The following is a 12,450-nucleotide window of genomic DNA, read 5'->3' on the forward strand; positions in this document are numbered from 1 at the left end:
CTTCTTTCTCTTTATCATGTTTTAAGACAAATGGCATCATAAGGGAAACTCTAGGCTTCCCTTAGGGAAGAGGTATAGGAAATATAAAGGAAAAAAACAAGATATGAGTAAATCTGAGAAGAAGAGAATGGTTGACATAGACAGCACAGTAAATGAACAACGTAGGGAGGGGTGTCAACAGAATAAGATAGAGTTTGACTAGTGGAGTGAGAGAGCAGAAAATACCAAGAAGGACAGAGGCTGCAATTTGTTTTCTCATGTCTGTTTACACTGCTTCTTTAATAATATAACCCCTGACTTTTAGCTGGCACAATACTGTCTAAATTAAAGTCCACATTACACAACCTACCTTCCAGCTAGGTGTGGGTGTATGACTGATTTCTGACTAGAAGAATGTGAACCTTGTGGAGATTGTCTTCATAAGGAAAGGGCAATACTCAGGTTTTCTTTCTTTACTTCCTCTTGTGGAAAAGTGGATACAATGTTTGGAGCCACAGCAACTATCTGAAGTCAATTAATGGCCTTAGAGGCTGAGACAAAAGATAAATGTTAAAAAATTCCTTAAAACATTATAGAAGAACATAAGTGTATTGTGTTTTTCAGTAAGAGCCCTTAAAAAAGGCTCTTATTCCAGCTAACAGTGAAGTATTGAATACATGGATCTAATGTTGCTCCCTACTCAACTATGACAGTTACAGTAGAAAGTGCATAAAACCTCAAGAACAAGAAGAATAAGGAGAAAATTTCAATCAAATTTTAGAAGTAGAACACATGAACAAATTATAGTTAAATAAGCATACTTGAAAGAGTTGAATCCCAAATGGGCAGTGGAAAAAGCTGAGAACTAAGAACTAACCAGTTACACCACAAGAATCCTCAAAAGGCAGAGGAACCAGCTGTACAAAGTACATTAATAACTAGTAGTATAAGAGGGGACATTAAAATAAGGCAGATGTATTAAGTGTAGTTTCAAAGCCTTTAACATGGATTTTGATCAAGATGAGTAAAATTTAGGAGAGATTTTTCAATACGTTAATGATATCAGATTAGACATGAAATTTTGCAAGTTAACCTTAATGTTAACTGTATTGCTCATTAAGAATGTTATACTTCTTGCAAGTATAATATTATAGATATTTTTAATTGAAATGTAAGAAAACAATAATCATCCTTTGTAAAGAAGCAGACATATATTTGTTTAATGTCTCTTTTAAATTAACCTCATAATAAATGTGAAAGCAAGATATAGTGTAATGTAATGCATTAAAAAGGAGTCTTAAAATCTTACAGTTCAGCATGGTTCACTAAGAAAGTATTCCTTATCTACATTGTAACACATGTTTCTTTAGCTTTAGAAAATAGAAATTGGAGTATGTTGAATCAGACCTCAGCCCTTAGGGTATAACTTACACTGGCTTCCAAATTTGCCATCATTTGACAGATACTAAAATAGAAATATTCCCAGTCTCAGAAATGTTCTTGAACTTTGTTTTGTGATTTAAAAATAAAATTCAAATATTCATTTTATTCCAAAAGTATTTCCTTTATATAGAGAATTAGAAACTTATTTTGTGAGAAGAAAATATTGTCAATACTTATTATATCACATTCTTTTCAATTACAAAAACAAGATCTGCTCTGTCTTCACTCTATTTGAAACAGAGTAGTTCTAGATTTTTTTTGCTTCCTACATCGGATGTTTGCATAATATTTTGTTTAAAGAGAGGGCTGTTATTCCAGTTAACAGTGAAGTATTGGCTATATTAATCTAATGTTGCTCCCTACTCAACTATGACAATTAGAGTAGAAAGATTTTTTTAAATACACGAAACCTCAAGAACAATGAGAATAAGAAAGGAGAAAATTTCAACAACATTTCAGAAGCAGAAAAACACACCAACAAATTTTGGTTACCTAAGTAGACTTGAAAGAGTTGTATCTGTATGTTCAGCTCCCCTGTTCTTTGTTCTTCATTTTAAAGTTTAACTTTCTTGTTCTCTTTGTCTCCTTGCCCCTAGTTTCAGTAAACAACCCCCTCCTAGCCTCTATCGTCTGCTCTGTCCTGTGTCACCGCTGGTCACCTGCTCTGACCTGAGTCATCCTGAGTCACCTGTTCTGTAACCGTCCTTCCTGCCAAACTACTCACTCCACCACTCTGGCTCCTACCCCTGTTCTCTTTAAAATAGCCAGTCGGAATTAGCTTTGACTGTGCGTTCCAATCCTAGCCAACAGGGGAACAACACAACAGTAGGGGCTACTTGTGTCGGGAATAAGAACCCTTTCCCCTCCCTTGCTTAGGTGTGCTTTTGCCATTGCTCCATCCACGAGGTACACCCTTCTATAGAAGTGAAATTGCCTTGCTGAGACAAAGAAAGAAAGAAGGAAAGAAAGAAAAGGAAGGAAGGAAGGAAGGAAGGAAGGAAGGAAGGAAGGAAGGAAGGAAGTCAGTCAATCCCAAATGGAAAGTGGAAAAAGCTGAGACCCAAGCAGTTACACCAGAGATTTCTCAAAAGGCAGAGGAACCAGCTGTACAAAGTACATTAATAACTAGTAGTATAAGAGGGGACATAAAATAAGGCAGATCTATTAAGTATAGCTTAAAAATAGTGGATCCTGTATTATATGCTTCTTCACTCTTAGGAACTTGCCCACTGCCAATCCAGCAAATCTCTAGAGGAGAGCACCAGATTCAATTGAAAGACTGAGTCTTATATTTACAATAGCTTCATTAAATGACCACAGTCATTCTGAATGCAGAACGCAGAGACCCTAAACTCTCTTAATTGATGTTTAGTAGAATACTGGCAGCCGGAGCCTTAATCTTTAGCCAGGAAAGTAAAAGACATTTCCTGGGGGAATCGAACAGGCCCAAAAGAAAAGATCCAAAGATAGGGACATTTGGAAGGATTCCTCAGCAAATAGGCTACCTGGATTAATCTATGGTAACGCTCAAGTTAGATAAGTATTCTTCCCCATCCTGCTGTAGAGGGATATAGAGTTTCTAAATCAGATTTTAGTTTTTTCTTTCTTTATCATAAGCAGGTTGCTAAAATTAACAAACATCTGAAGAAAACTCCTAATATGAAAGACAGAAATCTAACTAAGCAAAAAGAATAATGTGACTGAAAGGAAACATCTTTTCAGGAAGAAGGGAATGTCAAAAGATTACTAGTAATGTCTTCAAAGATGTAACATATATCACAGCCATAAAACAAGAACTCATAGAATTTTAAACAGTTGGGCAGAAATGAAAAACTCAGCACAATATTTGCAAGATAACAATGAAAAATGAGAAAGAAGAGAGCAAAAATAAATTTAGACTCAAACATTCAGGAATTCCAATGTTAACAGAAATCGAGCTGTTTAGAGTGAACAGAGAAAGCAAGAAGGAAAATCATCAAAGAAATAGTGCAGAAAGTTTTCCTAGAACTGAAATTTTTAAAATCAGTATGAACTCATAACAATGGATGAAAGTAGATACATGGCTATGATCTGGATAGTTCAGGATGCTAATTATAAAGAGAAGATCGTACAAAATTAAGAAAGAGTTAATATTTTAAAAATTACATACAAAGAATCATGGATCTAAGTTCAGGTTTTTTGCAGTAGACTGATAATAAAAAACCAACAATAGAATGCCTTCACATTTTACCAGGAAAAATATTTTTTCAACTTAGAATTCTATACTTAGCAAAACTAATAATTATTTAAGAGAGTATAATGAAAGCATTTTCAGACATTAACTATCTCAAAAAAAATAATAATAAAATGGACCTCAGGCACCCTTCCTTTAGAAGACACCAAAAATAGAGAGTAAATGAAGGAAAGGGAGAACACACGTTAGAGACATCAGGAGATTCACCATGAAGAGAGAAAAAGGAGAATCACCAGAAGGTGAGAGCTGGGATGAATCTTGCATTAATAATTGTGCTGCAGACACAGAGGCCTGCCCGTCAGTCCATAATGAAATAGTGTGACTCAAATTAAAGATACACTGAGGACTGTCATAACCAAAGTCCTCACTGCCATTGTACTATCTTTTAAATCCAAAGACAAATTTTGCCAGCTTAGCCTGGCCCATATTATTATTCACACTTTGCTTGGTCACAAACTGGTGAAGTTCTTCTTGTACCTTTAATACCCTGTTCTCGAAAATGACTGGGTACTCTTTTCTCTCTATGGAAGTATTCTGCTTAAATTTATACCTGAAAGTTAGAAATAAGTCAAAGAAAGCCTATAATCTGAATACATGGAACAGCCACAGCCCACTTCTTCTGAACAAGTACTTTAGGACCACATTACAGTCAGGTGCCATGATTCTGTTGCACACATGTGTTGTATGCATTCTTCTATATGTTATATTTTATAATAAACAGGGATTTAAAAGTACTGTGGTGCTAAAAATTCTTTGAAATCATTAGTGCTTTATACATACACTCATTCTATAATAGCAATAAAGACATCGTATTTTAAAAATATAACTTAGTTGCAAAATATTTAAAACATTGCAATCAATAAAATATTATTATCCCTTTTACATATTTCTAAAATAGTGTATGTCCTCTAAGTGTTCCTTAGTGGTTAGGGTTATTCAGCTGTAAATATTTGAATATATCTCTTTGGTGTTCTCAGAGTGGTTCACATTATTTAGGTGTGTTAAATGGGCACATAAATCCTTAGTATTTTCATCCTGATTAGGGTTAATTGTGGCATATGTGCCTCCATTGATGACCGAGAGCCTCAGGCTAAGTTGCTGATTTGAACAAGTGTTCACTTCTTCTCCTTCTTGCAATTTCAGTGTACTTCAGAGAATAATGCTTACTCAAATATACTGCCTTCCCAGAGAAGAGATGCTCTTTCAAAGTTAAATTTTACTTTAAAAGTAATTATAATTTATTGGAATTAATGTTAGTACCTCATATTGCATAAGCCCCACAGTAGAAACATATCTGTTTTGGCAATAATGTAGATACCTTTTAGGACACTGATAAAAAGTAATACTATACATTGTTTATATATTCTATATTACTTGAAAAGTTGAGGGCAGCAGGTTTTTTACACTTTTCAAAGTTCACTAATTTAAATGAATTAAATAAGTGTCAAATTTTTGCAGAAATCTAAATAACTATTTCCCGATTAATTAAACATAATTAAAGTTGTCATTTCCTGCCTATCATTTAAGATTGGATAGTACAATAAGAAACAGATTTTTAAAAGTGCTTTAAAGTCAAATTAGAATCTAATTTATAAAAATCTCAATATTGTTTAAAATCTGAACATTTATATGAGGTATGTTATTTGAGGATATTTGCCACCAAACAAACCAATGCTGAGATTTTTAGCAGTGCTTTGTGCAATCTCTAAAATTATGTTTTCAGATAATTATCATTGACATATGAATTTTAACTTAAAATGACCATGAGACTAGAAATTTAGAAAACACTTGGATATTTAATCTAATTTAGATATCAAGCACTTTGATTATTCAACTTTTGTGAGTTAAAAAAATTCTTCACTGAGCTTCTTTTTCATTTTTTTCTCTCAGTGGTTCTGATTATAATTGTTTTGCTTAGCAAAGTATATGTTACAATTTATCATTTTAAAAAGTTCCTATTGGTATGTGAACATCTATGCCACATCATAACTAAGAGTAATATTAGGCCTATCTCTTTCTCTGTTTTTTTGGTGAATTACATTGAATTATCAACGTGTAAGGAATTATTAAATAGGATATGAGTTCAACCTTAAATTTCAGTGATCACTGTATAGTCTTATACAACCTAATGTACAAAGTCAATATTCACTCATAGAAAAGGCAGTATCATGTCTGTCACCTCTAGAACTACTATTTGTCTTATTTTAACTGCTCTGAACTTAAGATTACTTTTTATATTCCAGTTCAGCATTTTCCAGATCTGAGTAGGTCCTCCCACAAGTGTTTTTCTTCTTGTCTTCAGGCAGTTGGGAAGTGGCCATCCTTGAGGACCTAGAAATGTTTAGGATGTGTGCTTCTCTTAATGTAAAGGGTGTATGGTGCATTCATTACACATACAAGAGAAAAATGATAGACAATGCTGAAAGTAAAATGAACATAATTTTAATGATTTTTTTTAATTTTGTGCATTGGATTCAAACAGCAAACTGTGTGCACTCAACTGTTATCACAATGTTGTCAAGAGGTCTGTGTCTTTTACCATTTTACACACAATTGTTCATTACAGTATGTTGTCAGCCTCGTGGAAACCAGGGGTGTGGCATGGTAAGCAGTGGTGGTAGTGCACCTAGCTTTTATATTATCTAACTTGAAAATATTTCTCTTCTATGATTCCTTTTCTCTTGATAAAAATAGTTTTCACCAAACGTTGGTGGTGCACACGCACTACCATTCATGCTTGACATCACACCCCTGACAGGAACACATGTTCTTGTTTTGTTGATAAAAAGTATTACAAAAATTTCCATACAAAAACTATTTTCATAGAAATCTTGCATTTCCACAAATAAACCTGAACATTTTTTGAAAAAAAACTGTTCAAGAATTTTGTTCATTTAACATTGTGACTGTATTGATAAATGCAGTCCATGTCCAAGTTCTCTCACAGATTTTTCTATAGATGACCAGTCCCCTTTCTCGTACCACTGAGATCTGCCCATGCTCCATCAAGTTCATTTACAGCAGGAACAGGGTTTGGATTGCTATGTCTGAATGTTAGAATGAAAGCTTTAGTCTTCCACACAGCCAATACTCAGCCCTTTTTACAACTTAAAGATTGCAAAACATTATCCTTTTAATTCAGAATCACTGAACCAACTGTTTTTATTATTACTATTATTATTATTATTTGGGATACGGAGGTTAGAGAAAAGGTGTTGGGGGAATAGAAAGGGATATGGTAGAGTTGCATGTTAAATCTTCTGCCTTAGGGAACTTAAGAAAAGCATTATTGCCTTAAAAATTGGCATTTCTATCTCAATCAGAGACACAGACTGTCAAAAAAAAAAAAAAAAAAGGAAAAGAAAAAAAGGAAAATAAGTGATAAACATCAGCTTTATATTCCAACTGCCATGGGATTCAAATTTGTTTTGCATTACATTTTTTCACATCCTATAAACATATACTGTGTATTCAGACAATAATTATACTGAGTAGTTGGGGGCTAGTAGCATCATCACCTCTATGATCTGGGTGTTCAGAAGACTGTACTGTTCTGTAACACTACAGTTTTTGCTGATTCCAAATATTTGTATTCTTAGTGACACTTTGATTGGTTGCCCTGTTGGGCGTCGATATTCCATCTCCTGGCAACAGTTGAGCTTCAAAAGGAACCTGTAATATTTCACTGGACTGCATTTGAAACCAGCCACAAAATGCTCATGTAACATTCACTCAGAAGAAGGGAGGAACCCATGATTAACAGTGTAACCCCGTGTAACTTGGTTGATCCATGATGCTTGTAAATCAAGTCTGATCATTGCAATTGCTTAGATCACAGAGTCTCTAGTTCATAGACACAGCGGCATGAGGTAACTCATTTTATTTTGCACAGGTTGCATATTTCCACAGGAAACATTCTCGCTAAATTGTTTGGAAAAAGACGACAGTTTGTGCTTGGGTGTTTGGCCTCCCAGCTTTATGCCATGGTTTCTTTACCTGGCAACCTTCTGTCGTTAAATGTGTGCATGTTGATAACTTCTTCTGTTTTCACAATAACTGGGGCCTGTGGCTTATGTTTTAACCGACGCTGGCACTTCAGGGACATCCTCAATTCTTCTACCATGGCACTACAGAAGGACCTCTACAGAAGAACACAGAAAAATTAAATATTACAAAAATACATAAACTGTAACTGTCCAAGATCAATATTAAAATCATTCTCAACAGACTTGTCACATAACATCCTTGAAGGTATGAAAATTTTCATTGTTAAAGTTATAACAAATTGTCACACTAAACACTCAACCCATGATAATTAAATATTCTATAAAAGTAGACTAAAGAAAATCTCTACCCGACACTGAAATGAACAAACAGCTAGTAATGTATATATTACACATATATTAAATAAAATGTTCTTATGACATTATATAAAATTGATTAGCATGAGATAGAAGTCTACTTTAAAATTTAAATACAATGACAATTGTATACAAGAAACCCATTCTTGATATAAAAAAATAGAAAAATCGTACTACTTTTCGGATCACAACATGAGATATGCAAATGTTGTTTGAACATTGATTCTTCATTGTACATCTCAAAACAAAAATAGCACTCACACAGACATAAAATATGGAAAACAATTTCTGGCATTTCATTATGTCTTTTTTGTGATTATGCCTATAGAAACATTGACAGTGATTACAAACAAATATGACTTAATCATGAAATGACAAATTATAGCATGTTAGACACCTACAAATAAATATTAACGTTTTGTCATCATTAGCTTGATAACTGAGAGTTGATAATTTATCAAATGAGAAAAAATATGACCCTATGTTGTTTTTGTCTTAGTTCCCATCTCATTGGAAATAGATTTGCTAGAACCTCGGTTTATCTGGGGCTTATTGTTACAGATCCTCACAATTTATATTGTAGAGTCACACATATGAAACAAAATTTTGTTAGTCTCTCTCCCCACCTGATTGAGATACATGTGAAGACTTATTTGTGCATTAGCTGCTTTATTGATTATCCACTTAGACTATTTCTAAGAAACATAATGAAAATATTTAAGACCATATGTGTGTCATTTTCCGGTATATATTTACAGTTAGGCAGGAAGAAAAATTTCAAGAGCTCTATTCCACAGCACGGCCACTATAGTTAATAATAATATATTATTGAAAAGTGCTTAAAGAGTGAATAAGTGTTCTCACTACAAAAATAATAAATATGTGAGGTAATGAATTTGCCAATTAGACATATCTAACCATTTCACAATGTATATATGCATCAAAACATGTTGTATATGATACATGCAATTTTATATGTTAACTTACATTTAAAAAAAGTTTGCATAATAGTTTGTGCCAGCCAAAACACACTTTGAATTAATTAGTTATCTGTGTGTCAGAGAAAACTGATTCAGAGAGAGGGTGGATAACTTTCTACATTTCACACCTGAGATTCCAGCAACATATCCAGATATATCCAGTTTTATGATTTTGACACTGATCTATTACTTTCTCTGTCAATCTCTGGCTATATCCTAATTTTTCTTTGATAGTCTCCTTAAAGAGTTTCCTTAATGGTCTTCCTAATTCTACATCTATGCTTCTCTTCTGTAAAGGCTCACAATTCCAGGACAATCTATTTTTAAAATCTCAATTATTAATAGCATTTTCTCCTTTAGTAAACAAGTCAAACTAAAATCTATTTTTTTTTTCCATCATAACTTCTCTGATCTAGCCTTCTTCCCCTTCCCCACTGCTTCCATCTCTCTCTCTCTCTTTCTCCTCACACTCCTTTTACTGGTGGGACTTCCATTAATATTTTCCCTTTGTTTCTCCTTGCTCTGGTACCCTGCTGAGTTCTTTCATCTTTCACATCATCCCAATTTTATCCCCTACCTCAGGACATGGCTCAAGTTTTAACTTAATTAGGGAGCCCTTTCCACTTGACCAGGCACATTATTTTGTTTTCACAACTTGATTTTGTTTTATCCTCTCAGTATTTTCCACTCATTATCCTGTTTTTCTGTCTGACCTGTCGGTGCTCTATGTATCTCTCTCCCTGAACTGTGTAGAGCAGAGATCAAGTTCTCATGGCACTGCTTGTACACACATAAGCTCTTTAAATGTTGATTGAATTAACAACAATAGCTACACAGGACTCTAATATTTTAATTCTTATTGAACAATGTTTCTAATTCAATTGCTTAAAAACATTTCAGGTTTAGAAGGCTAGTGAAAATATATTGCATACAATTAATTTTGCCCAATAAAATTAGGCAAAACTTTAGCATTTGTTTAATAACATCAAATTAATAAAAATATTAATATATTAGCACTTGTAATGGGTGATGATTAAATATGACTTGTGAATTCCCCATTGACTAGAGTCACTGCCATGCATTATGTATTATGTGTTAAGTTATGCAGTTCTGCAATTCATGAATTATATTTCTATTAAAGGATTTATGTGGCACCTGACAGCCAGTATACGGAAACAGTGTTTCTCATTGCTTAATACCTACTATTAGGTGTACTTATTAAGAACATGATGATAATGATGATGAAGATGGTGATGATGACAACACTGTAGAAATGGAAACTGACTCCAAAATAGGGAGGAATATATAGTCTTGAGGTAACTTAGTCTTGGCTCTCTGTTGAAACATTTAACAGAAGAATTAATTAGATGACATAACACGGTCAAAACTTGATCCCCTTGACATTTAAAACTGTTATAGGACGTGAATAACATTGAATTGTTTGAAATAAGCCTTCATTTAAAACCAATAAATTTCCCAAATATTCAAAAAATTATGACACCTTCTTCTTGGCAATCTCAATTTTCAGGTATTTTGGTTACATTACTTTCAAAACAGAATAGAGAATAAATGTTAATTAATAATTTGCCTATAGTAAGGGAGTAGACTAAGCAACTAACTTTCTTAGGAAAAAATCTTACACATGTACATACAAGCTCAACTATGAAATGACTCAATATTATTTCTAGAAAGTTAAGAGGTAAACTCTGTATTTAGTATCCCATACTTCCTTCAGACTACAAATAAGAACATTTAAAACTATTTTATGCAATTTTGTATGATATTAAGTTTATATTGCTGACTAATATAAAATATATATTGGGAAAAAAAGCCCATCCTAATCAATTTACCAGAATAGTATTATCTTTTATAATTTGAAATTGTTTTAAATAAATTATATTTACAAATTTTACAACTATCTCAAAATTGTAAACATGTAAATCATCATTGTCATCATAGACTTTATTTATCTTACAAAGTCATTAGAAAGTAAAAATTTAATCAAGCAATCTTTCATAAGTCAATCTATGGTCTCGATTACATAATGATAAAATACAAATTTTATTAATTTTCTCTTTGAATAAGGTGAATTTTGCCAGCTCTTTTGTTATTTATCAATGTAAGTTTACCTGAAAAATAGGTTTATTTAGGTTATTCAAAAAGTTACTGTGAGACAATAGGTTATTTTCTCATTTATAGAATAAGTCTAACCCGTTATAAAACTTGATAATCTTTAGATTTGAGCAAGATTTTACAATTAACATGGCAAGTTAAACAAATTTAATGATATCATAAGGAACTGTTCATTTATGGTTCTAGAGCAAATATATATTCTTTTCTTTATTTTTAGAGGTTTACAAGGCAAATTCCGTATCTTGATTTATATAAGTCTCTAAAGCTGAAACTACACAGCATTTTGTGAAATATAATTGTTTCCCTGGGCTGTGCATTGCCCAAAACTTATCATGTCTAGCTTTTAAATAAAATTCTAGTGTATTATCATTAAATAGAGACAAATTGCCTTTTATACTTTATATAATGATTGAAATTTATTTTAAATCTTTTTATAGGACTATGAAATAAGTCTCAAAACCCAAGTACTAGGCAGTCATTTCCCTGGTTATACTAAAAAAAAGAAGAAAGAAGAAAAGAAAAGCAGAAAGAAAGAAGAAAAAGAAAGAGAGAGAAAAGAGAGAGAGAGAAAGAAGAAAGAAAGAAGGAAAGAGCGAGAGAGAGAAAAAAAAAAGAAAGAGAGAGAAAGAAAGAAGGAAAGAAAGAAAGAAAAAGAAAGAAAGAAAAAGAAAGAAAGAGAAAGAAAGGAAGGAAGGAAGGAAGGAAGGAAGGAAGGAAGGAAGGAAGGAAGGAAGGAAGGAAGGAAGGAAGGAAGGAAGGAAGGAAGGAAGGAAGGGAGAGAGAAAGCAAGAAAGCAAGAAAAGAAGAGGAGGAGGAGGAGGAAAGCTGGAGGGAAGAAGAAAGAGAAAAACAACTATCTTGCTTTTTAAAATCACTCCTTAGGGGTGGAAAACCACACACTGTGTCATTAAATAAGGTAAGTTCCTCAGGGTGAAAACAACAACAAAAATGTTTCTCCACGTTAATATAACAGACTACAAAAAGAAAAAAGAAAGGCACAAGGATACTAACCATTATTAAAAACCTCTTTTAGTAAGTTTCAAAAGATTACTAAACAGTGTCTGGATGGTATGGTGGCACTAACCAAATAGAAGATTCCTGAAAATGAAAATTTAAATCTTTGAGCTGTTAGCATGTATAATTGCATTTAAATTAGTAAAACTCTTAATAAAATTCATTATATTTAATGAGTCAATTTATATTTACACATCTCTAATTCTTGAAACAATGTAGATCTGTAAATCTTGATAGTATGAACTTGGCCATATTTACATTGCTTTTTTTATAGAGCTTTTTTATTTAAAGAGCTCTATTTTGTATT

At 32.9% G+C, this 12,450-nt stretch overlaps 1 protein-coding gene across 6 annotated transcripts in view; it reads right to left on the reverse strand.

Annotated features, from left to right (window-relative positions):
- Positions 1-6,075: 6,075 nt before the first annotated feature.
- Positions 6,076-12,450, reverse strand: part of GRIK2 (glutamate ionotropic receptor kainate type subunit 2) — a 700,667-nt gene continuing 694,292 nt past the window's right edge. For 2 of the 6 annotated variants that reach the window (XR_012433589.1, XM_074037393.1), the window contains exons 17-18: positions 12,141-12,227; positions 6,076-7,796 (exon numbers count right to left, since the gene is read on the reverse strand). Coding sequence is in view for 5 of the 6 variants with exons in the window: in XM_074037393.1 (XP_073893494.1) it covers positions 12,180-12,227 (48 nt within the window). In the remaining variant the exon portion in view is untranslated. Of the gene's footprint in view, positions 7,797-10,199; positions 10,332-12,140; positions 12,228-12,450 lie in introns of those variants that run through there. The other 4 variants (XM_005552268.4, XM_015449033.3, XM_074037392.1 and 1 more) reach the window with 3 other exon arrangements.

This window comes from Macaca fascicularis, chromosome 4, assembly GCF_037993035.2.
Source record: "Macaca fascicularis isolate 582-1 chromosome 4, T2T-MFA8v1.1".
NCBI lineage: Eukaryota > Metazoa > Chordata > Mammalia > Primates > Cercopithecidae > Macaca > Macaca fascicularis.